This window comes from Micropterus dolomieu, linkage group LG06 (assembly GCF_021292245.1).
Source record: "Micropterus dolomieu isolate WLL.071019.BEF.003 ecotype Adirondacks linkage group LG06, ASM2129224v1, whole genome shotgun sequence".
NCBI lineage: Eukaryota > Metazoa > Chordata > Actinopteri > Centrarchiformes > Centrarchidae > Micropterus > Micropterus dolomieu.
The window spans coordinates 12,085,951-12,108,755 of NC_060155.1; the positions used below are offsets into that span (position 1 = coordinate 12,085,951).

The 22,805-nt window shown below is 38.3% G+C and overlaps 1 protein-coding gene across 1 annotated transcript in view; it reads left to right on the plus strand.

The window, feature by feature from the left end:
• The first annotated feature begins 1,210 nt into the window (after positions 1–1,210).
• Positions 1,211–22,805, plus strand: part of LOC123972501 (corticotropin-releasing factor receptor 2) — a 34,597-nt gene continuing 13,002 nt past the window's right edge. Inside the window, exons 1-4 of the mRNA XM_046052024.1 lie at positions 1,211–1,331; positions 1,447–1,566; positions 21,958–22,043; positions 22,637–22,743. Coding sequence (XP_045907980.1) covers positions 1,211–1,331; positions 1,447–1,566; positions 21,958–22,043; positions 22,637–22,743 — 434 coding nt within the window. The remainder of the gene's footprint in view (positions 1,332–1,446; positions 1,567–21,957; positions 22,044–22,636; positions 22,744–22,805) is intronic.

The window sequence follows — 22,805 nt, forward strand, 5'->3', positions numbered from 1 at the left end:
TCTCATTCTTTCTAATGCTATTGTCACTGAAGTGTAAAATCAGGCTCTGCTTCTGAAAAAGAATAGAGGACTGAGTCTAAATCATAAAACTTTTCAATACAACTTGTAAATATATTTTCTCCGTCATCAAATAAGACTGACCTTACTGAAAAATAACAACAGTGTCTGACATTTGTTAAAATGCTTAAAATTACTTTTATTTACATTTTCAGGACAACTGACCTTTTGTGGCTGTGGAAATAACAGAAAGAAAGGTGGAAATAGCATGATGTTGTTGTTATGTCACAAAACCACTTAGGGAGGATGTTGAAGTGGATGTTTGGGTGTATAAAGTGTCTGTCTTTGACACTATGTGGTGGGATATGAACTCTCAACCATGATGGGTGAATGTGCTACACCTCCTGCCAGTACCCCTGGAATTCACACTCCTATTTCCTGCTTTGCTTTGCTTTACTTCCTGTGGTGGCACTGAACTCACAGGCATCAATCCTGAGTTACAGATTTGTCCAATATGGGTGTATTTGTCCAATATGCGTTGCTAGGAATACTTGCCAGGTGTGTTCATAAACATTACCTGGAAATTAGGTAAATTCACTAATAGGACAGACACATACAGTAAGTTAACTCTGTTAACTAGAAGTTCTAAATCAAAGGCAAATGGACTGGAGGTTAGCGACCCATTTAAACTTTCAGTTTGGTGATAACTGAAAGATAAAACCCGACAATCACATTTATTGCATTTAGTGGCCTGTATTGTTCCGCTTTTGGTACTTTGCAGCTGATTAACTGCTTAATATCTTGAGTACACATTCAGGCAACATCCACATGCATCAACATGTAGGCCTATGTACATGTTTATTCTATAGGCGCTGCATGTCACACGTTACTTTCATCTGAATACAGCGACTTTCCCCCATATAACTAAACAGGACAGGTGGGTGGCTGGTGTGAAATGTTCGATTGACAAAGCTTATAATGTGGTCAATTTGATGTGTCGGCTGTCTTTCACCGGGTTGCTGCAGCACGTGGATGAATGTGCGGATACGCGGCTCTGATTGGCCAGGCACGCGGATCCCAGCAGGAGCGCTGCGCTCTGTACTTGTCATTACTGTTGCTCCGAATCACAAGCCCGTGAACACCACTGGGCTCGGTGTGGCCGTCCCTTTTCGGACGTGGAAATTAGTCATTATTTAAAGCGACGGCTCGCACCATGGATGCTACCATTTATCAGATCATATTTGGGGAGCTCGGGGACTTAAACTGTAGTTTAATAGATGCTTTCCAAGACACTTTTTTGGAAAACGCTTCATTGTCATTGCTGAGCTTTGATGGTAAGATGGAATTCCTGCATTTTTTCTTTCTCACTATTGAGGTTGCGTCTTGGATAAGGGAAACAATACGTCTTCCGTTTGTTTATATTTTTTTTATTGTTTTTATTTCTCCAAGGTTTATATTGCAATGCCACTACCGATGAGATTGGAACCTGCTGGCCGCGGACCAGCACGGGGAGGATTGTAGAGAGACCCTGCCCTGAGTACATTAACGGGGTGAAGTACAACACAACGAGTAAGATATTTAGCGGCCAAGGCAAAAGTACCCCATTGTGCATTTATGACATTATACATTGTGTACATAATTGGTTTGTCAATTATAAAAACAAAAGAGATAAAATACATCAAAGAATACAGACAGATGTTCTGGCTTCAGGTAAAGGTAAAATATTATATTTTGATGAAAATGCAAGGTCTGCTCATTAAGAATAATCAAACAAATTCAGCATCCAACAACATAATGTGTCTTAGTGCTGTTTCATCATGTTCTCATCTTGAATTGGGTGATTTATTTTTGGTCTGTTGAAGCCCTTATGGTCTCATGTAAAGCAGTGATGACTCTGAATCTCAATGATCATTACACCTCCTGTCACTGGAACTGCTGCATCAGAATGAGCATGTGTGCTGTTCATGGAAGTTTAAAGGACCCATGTGCCTAAAAATCACTTCAACATCACTGAAATGTGATGTGATTACAATTATTATTAGATTATATTGGATTTAAATGATTGTTCAGCAACCTTGCCAAACTTGGACGATTTGACATACTGTTGAGATATTTCTATTGAAGCACACAAGCGAAAAAGAAAAGAAAAAGTGAATAAAAACCTTCAGTGGTAAACTGCACAGTTAAGAGAATATGAATTTGAAATTAATGATCATAAACAAAAAAGAAGAATTGCATCATAACAAGAAGAAGTCATCAGATGCAGAGTCACATATTTACAATAGCTTCAGTTGACCAGAATGCATTTCAATCTACTATTCCATAACATAAAGGACTGTTAGCCATGCAGCAGAATCTTCTGTCCACCTAATCTGGAGTGGGCTCCAATCACATATATTTTTCTGAATCTACCCCGCAGCTATTTCAGAAGGCTAAGCCACACCTGTCATCACAGAGCACATTCAGTGTGGATTCAAATATTTTTATGGTTTGTCTTTTAAGTCGTAACATCAAGTTGCAGCCAGTTACTGGCTATAAAATAACATTTTTAACTTGCTGCTGACTGAACAGCAAGCTGAAGGGAAGGTTTTTGTCTGCTGGCTGGAAAGACTGAGCAATTCTGAACCCAAACTGTATCAGCCAACATTTGTACCAAGAGCTGAGAACAGCATACAACAACTCTCTACCATCCCAACACTGACATGTTCTTTACCCCCTGTATTAATCATCTGAAGACTGATGAAGTTGTTGCTGACATACTCAAAAAAGTAAATTACAGTATTCATTTCACAAAATAACATCAGAAAATAACTCCTATGATGCACTGAGCACAGGGGCAGGCTGACAGAGTAAAAGTGTCAGGAGCCGGGGTTTTTTATTCAGCACAGCTATACGTATACAGCTACAGGCTCAGGTGCAGTGTCATTACCAAGTAACCCACCACCACACACACTCACGCACACCGTGCTGTCTGCCTAGTCCCTTCTTATTGCATTGATTCACCAATTGCTCTGCTGGTTCTCAGTGACACATGTCATATGCCATGACAATATGTGCCCTCTCTGACATACCTTCATTTATTGACACTCTTGTGGATTGATGTAACACGTGTGACAGCTGAGGCTTAAATATTGGGTTGAGACAGCACTGACTGAATATTTCTTTGAAACCGATCTTCCAATCAAACAATAGGCTTGTGAAATTCAGTGGAGTATAATGGCATTTTTTGTTCGCTTGGGATGATAAGGTGGCTGTTTTAACATGTCTGATGCATCAAGTAGGAAATAAGAAGTACAAAAATCAGAGAGAAAATAAACTATTTTTGGAAAATGAAGTCACGTTACACTTCTGAGGTAGAATGAAACAGGTGACAGATTTCTTTGTTCCCCAGTGTAGAGCTCCTGAGTAAGATAATTACAGGAATCAGTCTTTCTGACTGCAGATTGTTTTGTTCTTGCAGCATCAACAACATAAAGAATTAAAAGTGTCAATTTATTTGACCACAGATTGGTCTGTAATGTGCATGAAATAAGCTGCCATAAAGCTTATTTCTATAAACATCATTGCATTTTATGGAAGAGGTTTTAGACAAGAGACAAAGTAGGAAAGAATATGAGGGAATTTTTAGTTTGTCCACTTTGCAGACATGTAATGCAACATATTTTACAGCATCTTTCACAAGTTCCATTGTAGCAGAAGATAGTGTACTATTGGATCATATAATTTTGTATTAGCAACACTGTGGCAGACTTGATTAGTTTAGCTGTCTCTGATCAATTGTCATATGTGAAAAAAACACAGAAATCATTATGGCAACAATGCATATGAGCATGGAGTATGGGACTGCAGCATGATGTGTTGAAATTGCGTGCTTAGCCTTAGCATGCACTTCATTCGTTTAGTATTTTACTCAGTATGGTATTTTTTCTGATGTGTCACATTTGCAAAGCAACAAGCATTAGAAACAGTCAAGTTGTCTGCCTAGTTGTCCTCTGCTAGCCACTACTAGAGCATCTAAAGAGATAAAAGGCACCTTACAGTAATTGCTGAAGTAGGATCAGAGAAGGGGCAGAGTTAATATTAAAGGAATAGTTAAACATTTTGGGAAATGCACTTATTCACTTAGCTAAATATTTAATTGGCTGCAGTATGTGTTTTGAATGTTATGCTTTCTTTCATAATACTGTATCTTGCACTGTCACGTTGTGCCATGACATCCTGTTGATGTTTTAACACATCTGTATGCACTGTGGAACTCTGAGATCTGTAGATCTCAACTACTCACTCACTAGTGCTAATGCATTTTTCCATTCTTCCCTGTTTAAAGATAATGGGGTTCTTCAAATTACTTTACATCACAATGGTGATGACAGTAAAAATGAAGCAGAGTTGATTTATTTCCTCAAAGACAGAATTGTCCATGTTACATTTTAATGACTTCCGATCTGTTAAATTCACTGTATTAGGGTGAATGTTTTAGTGCAAAGTGTATTAAATAGATTCTGGTTAAACACAGCAGGGAAGCTTTTTACAAAACTCATAATTGCATAATTGATACTCAAGTCACAGGATGCTGCATGTTTTCACAACAAAGTGACATGGATCCTGAGACAATGGCGTTGATAATCTTGATCCTGCTGGGTCACATTAGCTACACCCATTTGCAGCCATGGATAAATAAAAATTTGGTTTACAAAGTAGGTCAGACTAAGAATAGACGTAGGCTCTAACTTCACATGAGCAGGTGTTAATCAACACAGGCAGTTACACACAGAGTCACAGAATAAAGTGGAATTAGAAAAATCGATGCAAAGTTACTGCACACTTTTGCTGCAATGTTATTTTTTGTTTCTGTTTATTTTGTCTCTCACATTGGCCACATGCAGGGGACTAAAAATGGGACTAACAATAGATTGCGTTTCATCTGTCTCCTTGGAATGTCTCTGAGCTAAACATTTTATGCTACAGGCGTGCATATTAGTAAATCATGACCCAAGATGGACTACTGTTAAATGTTATGGACAAAGCCCTGTGCTTTGTACTGCCAGTTGTTAAACACTGGAGGATATATAGTAAATGTAATATCTTGTATGTAACCTCCTAGGTTTTTGTAGTACTTTAAAATGAACAGCTGAGTAAGTTTAGTGTCAGCAGAATGTTGCAATTCACACAATCAGGTTTCACAGGCTTAACAGGCCCACTCAGGTAAGGGACTGTAAATTCCTTTCCATTTCTTCAAACATATATAAATATTAATGTCTGTGCAGAGTGGCTTAAGAGGTTTATGCATTTTTAAACCTTCCTGTCCCATCGTTTTTTTTTTTTTTTTGGCGCATTTATTCAACTCTCTGGTTTACATGAAATGCCCATCGTGACAGTTGTGGCAGAGTGGTTGGATGTGACTTACTGTCATTCATTCTCTCTGCTTTGGAACTGCCATCTGATGTGTTTTCTGTCAGGCTGCAGGCAAGACAAAGTGTTCACAGCAGTATAGATGAATGACAACACCAGTGTGTCAGTTTTTCAAATTCAAGCCATATCTCAGTGAACTGTGTGTTTTCTCTGTTCAGACTCTCAGAGTGTAACTGTAATTATTTGGTGAATCACTTTCCCTCCTTTGGTAAACTCACTCCATCCCTGTGGGCCTCTGTTCATTGTCACTGAGGAGACATCTTATCAGCACATAATGTACTTTTCTAGTCAACACAGCTCAAAGGCAGGATTGCTGTTTCTACAATAGAACTTTATTGATTCTCTTATCATGATTAATAAAGTCCAAGATGTATCAACGCTGTGGTGTGTCTCGGGCTCAGAAAGAGAGTGTGGCTGCTGGAGCGCTGCCTTTTGGGGAAACAGCTCAATCCTTTTTTTTTTTTTCATCAGAGATTACTGTGGAACATTGCCTCGTTTTTCAGAAGCAAACTTGAAGCTATAAACAGAGACAGGCTAAAGATTTAACTCTTCTCATTAGGCGTGAGAAAGAACCAAACACCTGCATAAAACAGCCATTTTTCTCCTAAAAAAAATTCTAGTTTTCATAGATGTGTCATTTACTGTAGATGTGTTATTTCGCTAATTGAAAGTGTTCAAGAGCCACAAGTGACATTGGAGGACAGAGCTGTGTGCACAAATCTTATAATGTATGTTTATAAGCTATGTATTATACTGATTGTCCATACTGTAATTTTACATGACATCTACTGCATGTCTGTCCATCCTAGGAGAGGGATCCCTCCTCTGTTGCGTGTCCTGAGGTTTCTTAGATTTTTCCCCGTTAAAAGTTTTTTTGGGGGGGGAGTTTTTCCTTATCCCCTTGAGGCAAATTTGTGATTTGTGAAATTGAGCGTAATTGACATGTGCAGGCTTGCTACTTCTGTAGAGGGACAAAACACTAGACTCAGGCCCGCTGGAAGTCCAGATCTGTCCTCAATACTTAACAAGTATTGCTGGTAGATAACACTTGGAGTTCGAAAGAAGTTACTGGAGTCGGTCATAGATCGATCCAATAGAGTTTATTGTCAAAGCAAGACAAAACCAGAGCAAGCCTTAGCAGACTGGTAAGGCACACTGAAAACATGGTGTGGAGCTTCTCATTATATAGCCCTGGGCTCTCCCCAGGGAGGTGGGGCCCCTGCGAGATACCTGCCTATTTTTCAATTTAATGTGGCCATTAATTAGTTCTACTGGTTTAAATCTCTTCTTTGATGTTTTCTTTTTTGACCGTCTTAAAAACCCCGTTCCTGTAATATTATACTCCCTTAAAATCCTAATTCTTCTATTCTCCTTAAAACATTAATTTATCTTTATTGTCAGTTAACTGTATAAACACATTATCTGAGGGTACTATTTCGTAGTCGTAAAATTTTTAAGACATTTATGTGTTATAAGACACCAGTAAACTCTCGGGTCAGTCACTTCCCAGAGTTTGGGCCCCCTTAAGAGCGTCTCTGGTCATATACCAGTAGCTTCCAAATTTATAGGCCCTGTTTTTAAAAAAACGATCTATGTCTCCGTAACCGTAATATCTGTCACAGGTATGGAGATCTATGTCCCCATCCGCATACCTTCTGTCATAGATATGTGGTCCAGAAATAATATAATATCTGGGTACATGATCTTTTCTCCTCTCCCACCGAGTAGTATCTAAGTCATATTTCTCAGATGCATATGCTTTTAATTGCATGCCCTTTTTGACCCATCCCTATTACACACATTCCACTGAACACTTATGAGGGGGTCATATCTCTTGGCCTGTCAACTTTGGTCTTATGCAAAGAGTTGAGCGGCACCTCAGAGTTCAGTTTAACACTCAGATCTACCTAGGGATGTTACATGCTTATACAAAAAACATAAGACATAACATACTGATAGATGATACATTGAGTAAATGATACATTCTGGATAAATGAAATGTATTAAGTTGGATAAATGATACATTCTTACTCAACACTTCAAAGTGCACATTCATACTTACTGATTTGAAATTTCCAAACCACCACATATTATTTTAGACACTAGTCCCAATGATGCAGTTGACTTCGCATGTGCTCAGAATCACACACTCATGGCTGCTACAACCCGTGCTCTTTTTCTTTGCTGAATCCAGTGAATGCACCAAAGTCCTCTGTAATGTACCTCTCCTGCGGTGATTCTTCCCCTTTGAATTCTCTGATCCACTTCTCCCCAGCGAGACTGGGTAAGAGGTTAGTCAGTCAGCAAATTCAGGTCAGCATGTGTAGCAAACATTTCACTAGCCACTGCACACCAGGTCCCCCGGGAGGTCCAATCAGCACCAAGCTTCCCTTAGACAGACCTTTTTTAAGCCACCAGACAGTAGGCTACATACATCCATGGTTGCTATTGTGTGTCCCTGTCTTATTGTCCCACTTTGATTCTTTCCCTTGCAATACATATTTATACAATGGACTATCCATCACAATCAGTGACTATTTAGTGGTATTCTACTAATTATATACACACACAAGAACATTTTAATTATTAAATTCCTCATCTCAGACGTGAAGTCTCAACGTCTTATTTTGTTTTGTTTGTGACACTTAAACAACATCTAAAAATGATTTAGTGGAGTAGCGGAGCCATGGTAGGTGTCTTCCATTCCTTCCACTCTGACCCTCGAGCCCCAAGCCCAAATTGGTGTTTTCACACCTCAAAACTCAGAGGCCAGATCAGTTTGCTTGTTAAGAGAGCTTAAAATCTTGTTAACAAACGACAATGGTATTGATCAACAACACCTCTGTAGTGCTGCAGTCACTCATTTTTATCTTGGGCTTTTTTGGAGATTCGTTTCCAAATGTGCTTTTGTGTGTGACTTCATATTTGTAGTTGTGCATGCATGTTTAGCTAGCTACTGAAAATTTCCCCTCCATGAAGGTCAATGTTGTTTTTGTGTTTTACTTCTGTTGCCTGAGATGAGGCACTGCCCTTGAGTCTGAAGTCAGGGAGTAAAAGTCTCCCATGCGCAACACAACATGCAGTATATTCCAGTGTAGCACTCTCAAACGTATGAAAACTCAAATTAAATGTTTGATTTTGTTTTTCAGTGTTAGTGTTTTTGTTTTGTGTAATGTGGCATAATATGGACTCATTATCCAGACACGCTATGCTCCATGTTTGGCTTGATGGTTTTCCTTAGGGCCACAGACATGTAGCACACAGCGTTTTGCTCATTTTCTCTCACCAACTGACTTTAGTACAGCTGTGAGGTGTGAGAGTTTGACAGCAACCATGCAAGCAAACGTTTGGATCTATGACCTATGGCTGTAGTAATTCCTAATGTGTCATGAGGGCATGAAGAGGAACAGGGAAGTGTGAGACTCAGCTGTGAGTAAAAGATTACCCAGCTTCCTCAGGCTGTGTTGGTCTGTCTGCTTCAGTGGTCATCACTCAAGGCATGATGTTTTTAAGAGAGATTCAGTCTTGCCTGCTAAACAAAAGGAGATAGACAGACAGTTTCCCAAACTCCATTTCATTGCAATTGTTCATTTTGTGATCTGCAGTGAAGCCACTGTTGTACTTTAATCCAAACCTTTACTGGTCCAACCATCCAAATGATTAAACTTGGTGTTGAAATGATCCAATTGTTCAAGAGCTTTCATCAATTTATTTATGGATTTTTAGCTATACTAGCACCATGGCTCTATGTGGGTCAGTCGGTCCACCACTGAAATATCTAAGCAACTATTAAATGGATTGCCATGACATTTTGAAATTCATGATATTCACAGTGCCGATAGTTTGGTGATTTCATGATTTTTCCTGTAGTAATACCGTAAAAAAAAGATATTCAGTGATTATTTCTTCACGGTTTGCTAGGTCTCTGCTTTGTTTCTGGTATGAAAACAGGGGGAACGTGCTGGACTCCAGCTCCAGCTTCTGAGGGTGCACTGAAGAGAGGGGTGTATTTGTTTGGCTGTAGAGTTCAAATATCAACAGTCCTTCTACTCTGTCTTTAATGTCCCCAATGGGGAAATGTGTTTCCACAGTGTGTGCTGTAAGGAGAGTACCGACTGTTGTCACAACAGAGCATGTCACTGAGTAAAATCTTCTTGTGATGGGTTGGCACAAAACTTTGTACACACATTCATATTTTCCAGACAATTATCTTTTTTCTCTGCCTGCCACTGTGTCTACCATTCAGAATTTCTTTCGTCAACTTTTGAAATGTATGCGAATGAATAACATGAAGGAGTAACATTCAGCTAATTTAGGCATCATTTAATGTCAATGACAAAATATTTACACATGTGACATTTGAAATGCCACCACAGAGTCCCTGAGCTGACTGGTGGGTGTGTGGGCTGTGTGTGATGCAGGCAAACTGATCTAAGATGTTGAACATGGTAAACATTTTTACCATTTTTTTGTGACCATGTTATCTTGCAGACATGAGTATTAGGTTAAAATCACTGTTCTTACTGTAAGTGCGCCTCACTTCCTGGCATGACTGCGACTTTAAGAAGAAAAATCCCAAACTTCTGATTTCACCTTCCCAAATGTGAATATTTGCTGGTTTCTACTTTTGGGATAAATTTCTCTATTTTCTGACACTTTACGGACCAAAAAGGATAAATCAAGAAAATAATCAACACAAATAATTGATAAGAATCTAGCCCTGTTTGTAGAATTAGGCATAGCATGGCTACTATTGAGCATTAAATGTATGGACATATTGGTATTACAGTGACTTATCAAGAATTTTTAAATATAAATGCAAAACATTTGTTTATTTGAACTAATGTAACCATAGAGCATATTTTTCTTTTTGTAACCTTGTAATAGCCATAAATAAATATTCATATTAATGAATATATCTTACCTTGAACTGTGCATCATGCCTCTGACGTGTTCTCCAGCTGGGGTCATAAACTTAATTTTATGCAAAGACCTCCACAACCTTCCAAATGTGCATATTTTGTTTTAGAGAAAGCAAACAAAATCTTTATCTAGAGGAATAATAATAACAGTTGTATTATGTACTCTCTCTCTCTTTCTTCTTGCGTGTGTCCACCAGTTCCGTCCGACTGACTCTGAAACCTAAACAAAACCTGCCCCCTTCCTTTTAGTCCAGCTTAGAAAAGCAACTTTCATTCTTTTATTTTAAATGTTCTTATCATTGAAAATAATTACCCTATTAGACATCTGAGTAGTACACAATACACAACATATTCATATCAGATTGATTAATGTTTTGCCAGAGGGGATGTATAGATGCATGAATGTCTAAATGTCTAACTGGCTATAAAACCTCAACATAGGGCATAAGCAAGTAATACATAATTTATGTCATGTATGTACATAGTGCTCCTTCCCATTAGTTAATTTATGAAATTCAATGAACCATCTCAAGTATAATGAGTGCCTATCATAGTTCCCTCCCCTCATGTGGAAAATGATGCTTCTGTCCCATCTATACATTTGCTGAGAGATGTAATATATCCTCAAATCCACAACAGAGATGACAAAGAAATCTCACAAAGGTGTACAGTAACCTCTGACTGTCTGCTGACATCCTACTCCAAGGTATTTCAATTTGGTTCCTAAACTGAACAAGCAACAACAAAGTTGCGCAGTCTCTGGAAATATCCTCTGCAACCCTGCCGTACAGCAGGGCCCTCCGGTTCAGGTTGCCAAGTCACACAGACAGCAGTTTTATTCTGAGTCCTTAAGAAAATATAACACATCATAAATGACAATGTGTGACACAAGGCCAAAATAGTGTGTTGTGTTAGGTTGGGTTGTAAGTGTGCAGTTTGTATTGATCTCTGATCTGATCTGAAACAAGATGCTGCTTTGAAATGACAAACAACAAAAGGTTTGAGAGATTGCAGTTTGGTAGAACAGTCGTTGAATTCTGACATACTTTCAACAATTATACTTGGGGTCATATCAAGAAAGAGAATGGTCGTTTAGGAAGAAGTCTACTTAGCTTTTGGCTCTGTGAGGCCATACTTCACACACAGCAGTGCTGATGTGTTCATTATCTTGGTGTGTTATCATGCTAACACTCGCTAATTAGCTTTCCTCTCTTTAATATCATTATCTTTGGCTTTTGGACTATTGTGCATGCGGCAGATCAGACAAAACAAAATAACAGAAAAACAATGAATGGATGACACAGACCCGGACTGTGTTGTCAAATTGATGAAGATGTTTTCTGAAATTTCCTTGTGTTTTGTCTATTCGCATATTTTCTTAAGTGGTAGTGCGTCTGCCCTTGTCAGCCACTGTAATTTGGCTTGATCGTTGGATGACCTAATAAGCCCCTTTCTGGGGAATAAAATCTGTGTATTTCCCTTAGGTTGCAATTACATAACACTTTAAGTCCGTGTATGTGATTGAGCAGTTTCTATCAGTTTCTATCTATCTACCTATCTTTCTATCATAATGCACTCTGAACAGGTATGAGCAACATCCAAAATTTGTAGTAATATCCGTTCAACAAGTTGCTCCTTTTACCTTCAGATCTTGGCTCATAATCTTTGGATTCAGACCTTTTCCTGGAGCATCAAAGTAATCCAGGTGATTTTTGCCGATACAAACTGCTTATAGCCAAAGCAGCATGACTTTCCATGATGCAGATGGGAAACTGTAGAGCTGAAGTTAGGTACCATGTCAAAACTGTATGCAAATTTTCCAGAGCAGCATTTCAGATTTTTGTCAATAGCTTTTTAAAACAAAGATCTTTTTCATACACACCTCAAACCACGTTTTAATTATTTACACTTGGACCCCCTCCCATTCCATGTAAAATCTCCAAAAATATGGCCCAATTAGCTATTTTTGCCAAGTGCAATTTTCGGCTGTTAAATCCTAGTTTTTGAAGTAGCCTAATAATAGGTGCCAGTACTCCCCATTCACATGTTGGCATGTGTGTCAGCTGGCACTGTGGTTAACCACAGTTCATTTTAATCCCCCCCGATCACACGCCGTTAAACAGAGCATGTGTATAAAATGCTATATACTGTATATATTATGTAACCCCTGCATTTGAGTTAAAAGGTGAATAGCAGCATACAAGTGTTGTCATATTAGGCCCTGTCACTTTAAGAGGGTAACCTCTGACCCTGAGCTGTGACAGACTATGATGTTTATTTTAGGAGAGGCCTCTGATTTGTCCATGTAGATGGCAATCACGGTTCTAAAATTGTGACTGGTTAAGGGGCAGGACTAACAGGCAGAGCAGATCGGAGTATACCGGTGTTGTGCTGAATGTGTGTGTTTTCTTTGGAGGTATAGCGACAAACTGCAGAAGAAAGAAAAGTGTAAATTAATTAATGTACAGAAACAGTTAGTAGCCTGGCTAGTTTATAATAAGTTTGTCATACTGCTACACAGTTTTGTGTATTGTACTGTGTGTGTGTCATCCTGACTCTGCTGCTGGTCCCTGCACGGGCAAATTGTTGTGCTGGATCGGTTGAGACTAGGCTACGAATTACGGTTGTTGTCATAATGTTGTTGTATAGCCACTTTCATAGTGGTTTATTATCCGGGATTATTAGGCCAATATGCTGGCTCGCTGCGCTGTATGAAAGGTACGGAGCTGGGAATGGGATATGTATTATTTTATATATTCTTTCCATTATGATTGTAGGATCCGGGGCGACTGTGGCTCAGGAGGTAGAGAGGGTTGCCCGTTAATCGGGAAATCGGCATTTCAATCCCTGGGTCCTCCAGGCTGCATGTTGAAGAGTCCTTGGGCAAGATTCTGAACCCTGAATTGCCCCCGGCGGACGTCCACCAGTGTAGTATGTGTGAATGCTAGTTTCTGTCAGCACGATGGGCTCAGTGAGTGAATGGTTATGTAGTGTAAATGTGCTTTGAGTGGTCGAAAAGACTATACAAATATGGAGCATTTGCATCTCTGGATCTCTAAAATGTTGTCTATGTGCGTCCTTGTTGACTTCAGCGGTGTTGAGCTCCTCTGTCTCCTCTCGCTGTGTGGCTTTTGTGGAGCCATGCTGTTTGCTGATGTTAAAAAACACAGTAGCAAGAGAGAGTATGGTAGTTTTACTGGTATCTATGTTTTGAAATGGTTGGTGCCCCACTATTTTTACGTATAAATATGACACTGGTCAAATCGGTGGTTAAAAAGTGGGATATTTCAAGAATAACTATCGTAGTTGTTTGTAACAATAATAACACCAAACTTATGAAATAGTATGTTACTAAATAATTACACAACTCTATACAGACACATATCGTATATTTCAATTTGAATTGAAAAATATATAAAAAAAATTTAAGCTCCATGATGTGTGTAATCTTGAGTAGACCAGTAAATGTTTTGTTCCTCCCCGTCAATACACTCCTACAAATAAAAGCTGTATTTATCTTTTCATGGAAAAGGTAAACTAGCCTATTTAAAGAACAGTTTATTGCTTAACACATAGAGATAATACACTAAACAGGACTTTTATGGAATGTTAATTGTACTGGTTTTAGTCTACGGACATTAGACAACTAGTAGGCCTAACATTAACTGCATTAACAACATTAACATTAACATTAACAAAGTAATTCAGTCTGTGATTTATGGCTTTTGGTTTAGTGTGCCACCCCAGGATTTTCAGTGGCACCCATGCCTGTAAAGCATGGGTGTGCTTTTGGTGACAGGAATGTTGATGAATATTCACCGTTTTTATGAATATTTCAATGCTATGTTATTTGGAACATGGTTGTATGGACATAAATATTATTTTAAAGATAACTCCCAATAAAAGTCAACATTTAAACAGTAAATATTGCCAAAATATGGACATTCGCCTGGTATATTTTGAAAATATTGTATGATAACTGTTATATTTGAGTTTATTGTCATCAAATTTAAAGTTTCAATTGCATTCCAGGTCTATTAAAATATATTTAGTTGCGTTATAATTTATAATCTACTAGCATAACACACCTGAATCTCTGACTGAACTGGCTGTGGTCAAGTTGCATTGTGGGTAACGTAGGTGCTAGGTTTTGACAAGGAAGAATGCATGAGCTTCCGACCCATGAGGAAATATTCACAGAATTTAACAAAAGTAGTATTGGAGAAGAATCGCAAAGTACTCCTTTAAACACGACTGCTGCAAAGACGTTCTCGAACTTTTATTCTGTAGGCACAATCACTTAAGAAGAAGTGATTATGTGACTGAGATCTGTTTCAGCACCAGTCACTACAATGTTTGTTTTTTTGCTGCTATTGAAGTAATCTGGCCATGGCCCAGGCATTATTTCTGGCGGGCCAACTTTGTCCCGCGGGCCGCCTATTGCCGACCATCTCTTGTTGATTGGCTCAGGGTAGGTTGACCTGAGCCTTGTGTGGTTTTGTCATCTATGTAGCTGCATCAGGTTTCAGACACTGAGAAATTTATCTCATTAAACATGGTGCAGCATTTCTAGAGCCACATCTCCTACGTCTTCTCAACTGTCAGACCTACGAGTAAGAGCACTTACAGTGGGATTTCTATTGAATTCCCCTGGACTAAATTCTCTCTGTCGTTATCGCTCTAATGCAAATTATGGTGTGTCATCCAACCAATATCTACACTCACGTTAGTGATGTTCAATCAATGTAAAACGTACTGAAGTCAAATCAGTATCACACACAGTGGTGTGCAACAAATAAAAAATAAAACAAAAAACATGTCAATTTACAATTAAGGAAAAATAAATTACACATCACATAGTGGTTTGGATTAAATAAATAAAATATACTAATCGTAACCCTAACAAGTCAATATACAATTAATGGAGATGCACTGGAAATGCAATTAAATGATGGTCTGTTATTCAATTAAAATCTACACTCATGTTAGTGATGTTTCCAACATGTATTGTAAATTAGATGTGTCTAATTCTCAGCAAAAATATGTAACATTTCGGCTCAAGCCACAAATGTGTATGAGACAGGAAAAGCTTGAACATCTTTCTTTAGCACTATTCTTCCCCTTGGGCTGTTCCCTTTTTAGAAACCATGTGTTAGAAAAAAAACATTCAGCATAGTTTGTCAAATGTGTATTAGATTTTATAATTTTTTTATTTCATATGCAGATTAATACAACAACTTAGTTTTCCAAGGAGCAATTAAAAGGACATAATTAGATGCATAAATAATCCCTGAAAACAAACAGATTTTTTAAGTAAGACAGGAGAAGTTATGGGCTTTTTTCCTTTAGCATATTTAAGCAATGAAGTGCTAATTAGTCAACAGTCAAATGCAAATATCTGAAAATGTAAAAGCTCATAGTATATGAGTTAAATTGCAGCAATATCACCATAAAGCATTTACCCAGAGGGATGAGCTTTAACACTTTGTAATGTATATGGGACTTGTGATCAAACATAGTCTGGAGCTTCAGTACCTCCTCAGGATAAACCTCAAAGAAACGTTTTATAGGTAATCCAGCCATTTTTGGAGCGTGTGCTGATAATGCCAAAGAGCCAGGGACTTTGTTTTGCTTTGAAAAGGATCAGCACCTCTGACAAAGTGAATGAAAACAGAGTGAATGTGACAAGGGTGGGACAGTATTTTTTTTTGTCAAGTGGTGCAGCTGCCATGTTGGGTTTGATCAAACTTGGGTTAATCAAGGGCTTGGGAACAGTTGCATTCTAATGTGATGTAGGCATGTTAGTTAGGTTAGACTCACTGGAGACTCTGGAGAACAATTTATGATCTGAACCACAGGTCATCTGATTCATAAATATGTGATTTTTTGGAAATTGGAGGCAGTCTGATATTTGTTTTGGGCAAACATATAATTTAGGTCATTTCTTTTCCAGATAGATGATAAACACAAGTAACATGAGGAAAAGAAAAAAAATGTTTTTATTTGCCCTTTGAAAAGGACACCTTGGCATCTAAGAAAAAAAGGTCAGGAGTGGTTGTTGAAAACAAAAAAACAAAAAACAACAGACTTGGAGATGAGATGCAGGCACAAAAATGGGAAGACCCATCCTGACAATGTAAAAAACAACAACTATTTTCTAACATAAATTCTATGAATGCTCTTATAAGTTTACACACATTTTCCAACGCAGCTCTTACACACACAAGGAAATGGTTTATACTTACAATTCTTTAGTATGAAGACAAAGCTGAAAAGAGAAGTCCACTGGTTTAACATTACACCTCCATAATCTTGTCTGACTCATGATGGGCAGTTAAAAAAAGAGGATAAAAATCAATGCAGCACAAGCAGAGACATTTTTATCCCATGCATTCTTCTTCCTTGTCAAAACTATAGCACCTACGTTACCCACAATGCAACTCGACCACAGCCAGTTCAGTCAGAGATTCAGGTGTGTTATGCTAGTAGTGGCTAATGTAGCTTCAAGTTGCTAGACTCAAGCAGAGATCAGGAGTGGGCCACAGACGTCTGGTAATCTCACTTCGTTCTAACTCTACATCCCCAGATTTCTTGCATTTTGTAACTTGTAGTCTTCAAATCCATCTGAAGCTGACTCAAGTGACATCACTCCAGGTATATTATCCAATTTTGCACAGCTCACTCACTCTGTAGCCTCACCAAAGGCTTTATGCATTTTCACATATGCAGGTGTGATGCAAAGACCTGTATATAGATTTTGATAAGTAAAGTTGAGTTCCCCTGCAGTACAGTAATGGGTGATGATGGAGCAGTGGACAATGCACATGCTTGTGGTGTCGGCAAGACACTTAACCCCGAGTTTCTCCAGAGGCGGGTAACCTCTTACATATATAGCAATTGAAAGTCATTTTGGATAAAAGCGTCAGCTAAATGAGTAAAATGTAAATGTCAGAGCTTTCAACTCGCTTCCTATATGATACATTACTGGGTGGAAGGAAGGTAAAGAAAGCTTTGGCAGATGTTAGAGAAGTTATTCTTAAACACATTTGTGCTTTGTTGCGTTACTAACAGAGACCATCATTGGTCATAATAAAAGCATAGATTTAAAAGTCAGTGTAACATTAAGTTCTTGGCTCATCCAGCAGCTGTGAAGACACTCTTATTCTAAAAGTGGGTACAGTAGAAGCTAAAAGTGCTGGCTAGACCGCAACACTCACTGCCAGGTCTCTTCTCCGTACTTGGTCGGTTTGTGATACCCCCTTGACTATGTACTGAATATAGTGCACTTAGTAACGCCCCTAAGCGCAATATGGAAACCCGTTGCAAGGCAGTATCTATCCACAAGGAGGAAGGAGCAGTGCGTGTGGAAGCTGAAAAAGTTTACTGCCATGAGACCTGACTCGAACTGGTAACCTCTGGTAAGGGAGGCGGACACGCTGACCAGCAGGCTAAAACCTATGGGCTCTGGCATTGGTCACCAGTGCGTCTCTTAAGGTGTCAGGGAGTGAGGTTTTTACTCATTGCACAGCCTCGCTGGCTTCCGTCACATATGCTACATGGCAGCTCTACTCCACTTCTTGTTGCCTAACTGAAATACCAAACTGCAATGAGCTGTGGGATTGCCATGCTGTTATGGTATGGCCTAGTTTACTTTGTCCCCAGCTCATGAAATTAAATTTCAAATGGCTCGAAGGAAACGCTGCCATAACTGGCTCAGGTGTACAGCTCGCATGAGCTGTTTTAATCACTCCACTTTGAGTTATTATAGCCTTTGATCTTTACTACAATTTGAAACTCATCCAAATAGAAGGCTAGAGCTTAACTGACTATTTCACACAACAACTGAAGCAAGTGGGTAATTTGTCATAAGCTGTGAGCTGCAGCTTGGTGCTTTGAGGAGGCATAGCAGTCAGTTTTCTTTGTTTAAGTCCATCAGTCAGGAAACTGAGCTCCTGGCTCAAAAGTAAGACAGATGACAAAGTAAAGCTAAACACAAGACACAGACAGAAAAGCTTACACAATATTTAAGTGAAAAATATTGTACTATAATATTCCTGTGGCATTGCTGCACATCCCACAGTTGTAGCACAGCAACAATCGGCTGAAAGAAACAGGTCAAGCTCAGCACAGACGGTTTGGTTTGTCCAGATTAGTTCATAACAATGTATTAACAATTTATCTCACATTTAAAGTGCTAGTGGAAGAGGAGGGCAATGTTGGCACAGTGCGGTTAGTAATGGGCTACTTAGATCATTGTTAACACCTTCTCATGGCAGCGTTGTTCCTTACCCAAACTCAAGAGAGACTGAGTCATTTGGTGATTTATATTTTAACAGTGTGAATATAACACACTGTAAAGATAAATGTGAAGAGAATAGCTTTATCATGCGTAATGCACAGATGGTTAATCAGGAATGTGCTCTCCCTGCACCAGTACCTTGAATCAGTTCTGCCTCAGTGGAATCGCTCACAGGGACAAAACTCTCCAAAACAGATATAATGTCATAAATTGCTGTTTGTTTGTCTGCACAGATTATCCAGTAAAGTGCTTTGATTGAACAATTGTGTTGGGATGTGCAAGTGAAGTAACCCACTACTAAACTGAAAGGTAATGTAAAAAAAACAGATACCATCAGAGAAGTAGTGCCCACCAACAAGGAACAACTTCATGTCCTGAAGATGAACTTATTTCAACCACACTGACATAAAATTCCAAAATGCATGTTTACTTGGCTTAATGAAAAAACACAGCATATGTTCCACTTTCCTTGGTGCATTATTACTGGTGGTAATCGTTTCACTTTCATTGAGATTGAGGTTTGCTTGAAACTGCCTGTAGAATAATGGATATCAAAAAATTCATAAACCACACAATTAATGTTTATCACGTTATAACATCTAATAGGTCACCTTTTATACCTATTTTCAACTTTGAAAGAGTTTGTTACTAATGGCTTTAATAATAGTTGATTAATTCTTAACCAAAACAGTATAGCTCTGCTATAAATGTTAGCAATTCATTAATAAATGTTCATGGGTTTCTCACTTCACCCTGCCATTAAGTCTGCAAATATAAATGTATATAACCCATCAGGTCTGCAGCTGTTCATTATTATTTATTACTGTAATGTGGTCCAGATGCTCTGCAGCTCTTTTCCCATAAGTCAACAGTCAATTCGAAGTTTTTATTTTATTTTTTATTTTGTTGGAACATTTAAAGAGCTAAGAACAGTCATGCTGGTTAAACATGCCAAGGGAGTTTTCACAATTTTGACAATCGAAGAAAAAAGCCATTAGCTAAAAAAACTCTAAATTTCTTTATTCAAATATCCAGACCTCACATACATTTTGAGACATGTACAAAAAATCGGCCCTGCGTTTTCGGGCTTAGCGGCCCACCAACATCGGTCAGACTCCTCTCACCAATACACCATCGTTCCATTTAGGGGGTCAGATTGGGGGTGTGATGAAACACTGAGACGTGACATTGCACAGGATGTCCATGACTACAAGACAAGAATATATTTTAATAGACCTAGTATTTAAAACAAAATGTATAGTTGAGATATTAAATAAAGGTGTCTGGGGGTCCTCCCCCAGAAGATTTTGAGCATTAAACACTAAATTTCCTGTATTCCGGAGACATTTCCTGCACCAATTTATGGTGGAAATGTCTTTATTTTTATAAAGGGAAGCACAAAATTCAGGAGGCAGGTGACAATTCACAATATAAAAATATAATAAAATATAATGCAGGAATCAGTAGCTTATTGGGTTTTTTTTGCTTAGTTACTTTTTTTTTTAACAGTTCAGAGGTTCCTTCTATGTTTACGTTGCATTGCAGGTTTTCTTATTGTGCAAATGAACCTTTTTCATAGCATTTCTATTTGTTAATCAACATTTCTTGGTGCAAGCTACTTTTCAGAACATTTTTAACAAATGCTTTCAAAAAGTGATGGCAACACGTCCCCACTGTAAATGACCCTCCCCCTCCTCCTCCCTACAGGTTAAGCTACTCCCATTACTCCAGTTTATTTGCCATGCATGCGACATTAGCTGTCATATCATGGTTGCTTAAACTGCACAAGAAATCATAATAGATGAACATATTGAGATTTTTTTGCAAAGTCACCAAACAAGCACAGTTTTAGAGTGTTTTGCAATTGACTGTTTTACTGCGTCGCAGGGGATTGATGTTCCATTCATTCAAGTCAATCGACTTATCACAGTTATCAGTTATCACAGCTCCTACTCAAATAGCAGAGAATTGGGATCTTCCTTCATGAACAGCACAAAGCATTGTCTAGTCACAATACAGTATGTGTTGCCATAAGTCTAATGAAAGCATATTATGAAGCCGTTTTAAAGAGTCATATTCTACTTCTCTGTTTCTAGTTGCCACAAGCTGATTTCTGCTGTCTGCTCTCCAAATACAAATGTCACATTTCGTAACATAAATTCGAAAGCCAAGGAAGCTGCCACTGCTTCGAGAGTCACTGTAGGCATTTCTTAGGTGGATGGTTTCCTCACTTTCTGCCAAATTGTTTTGTTGTTGACAAGAATCTTTGAGTCAGGATGAGTGAATATAAACATTACAGTCAACTCTTGTTTGAGATGTGTTTACTGTAACGTGCTAATCCACATTGGGAAAAAATAAGTATTATGCAACTTTATGAACGCTGATATAAATATATTCATTCATCCCTTACTATGTGTAGGGAAATATAACTCATTTACTCACAAGAAATAGTCAAAATAATTTGAAACAACTTTAGCATAATAAATAATGTTGAACAGTTTCAGTATTTAGACATAAACTGATCGTACAGTGAAATAAAGTTAATCTGTAAGGCATTTATTTAGAATAATATATACATAAATATGTAATACACACTGGTGAAAATATTGTCTGGTTAAATAACAAAAGGTTTACTGAATCTATTATTTTTAATACATTTTTGAAAACTGTATAAACCAGCCAGAAGCAACAGCAGCAAAACCATGACTGATGCAAGTTTTCATGCACAATAATAAACACCTAAGTTAATCATGTGTACCTTTGAAGCAGAGTGCTTGAAATTATCACTTTAAGTGGCTGGTCATAATAGAACAGAAGAAGATAATTTATCGCTGCTCAGTACTATTTCCACTGAACTCTGTATACATTTTTCAATGTTAAAGAGATAAAGGGCCCTCAGAATGTGCAGTGAGGAACTGCAAAATGAAAAATTCAGTTCAAAGTTGATTATAGAAAGCGGGTTTTAAAAGATATGCAAATAAACTGACAGAGTAAGAGGCTTTGCGTTTCCCCACTATGATTAAAAATGTGTATTGCTGAATTGGTATTCTGTGTAAGGCTCAGACAGATAGAAGTGCTCAAGTTTGAACTGAGCTCCTAAGAAATTACAAGGATGTTTTAGCTTACCTATAAACACGACCACAAACAACTGGCTTGCACCAGCACTTTCTCAACGCAGTGCAGCGTTTGATGTTGAACACGGACAGGAGATTTGAACAGAAGAACAAATATTTGTGTTCAACAAGTACCTGAAAATATAATCAATGTGTGCAACAGTGCTACAATTTCATTGTTTTCTCAACCGAGCTCCTAACTCTTTTCTTGCAGGGAGTGCTTACAGGGAATGCTTGGATAATGGGACTTGGGCGTTGAAGAGTAATTACTCCAATTGTGAACCCATTTTGGAGGAGAAGGTTAGTGTGGCGTCGCAGGACCAATCGTGCTATGTCCTTCATTCTGCAAGCAATCTGTTCACCATCTCAGATAAACGCTCATCACAGTTTCTCATCATTACACTAATAGCACTCAGGGAAAAACAGTCCGATAAAGCAAGTGAAGTGGTGTTGTGATTGCGTAACAGTTATTGAACAGCATTTAATTTTGCTACATAGCGCAGTTAAAGTGTTTAAACATTTGCTTCAAGATGCTAAATACACAAGTACAGTATTGTCTGTGTCCTTGAGAGCAAAGCCTGAGGCCAAACTGTAAGTCTGATGTATTGCCTGTAATGAGTTTTGGCCTGATTACCTCACATCTTGTCTCCTGATTATGTGTATTTCTGGGTCTTGCTCTATTTTCTCAGATAATTTTAAGCTGAGACATCCGAAGTGTGTCAGTGACATTTGCTGTCTCTTACTTTAGCTAAACACAGTGAAACCTATATATAATGATAAATAAATAGATACACCCTGGTTCTATTCGTTCATTTGTGTATTCCTAACATCTTCTCTTTGTTCTATTGTCCAGCCGTTGCATTAGAGAAATAATTCAAGCGTTGTCTTCACAGAGAAAATATCCAATGCATTATAAAATAGCGCTGATCATCAACTACCTAGGCCACTGTATCTCTGTGGGAGCTCTAGTCATGGCCTTCATTCTCTTCTTGTGCTTAAGGCAAGTACAGAAATAGTACTCATCTAAATGTGTCCTGTATGCATGATACCTCATAGAAGACA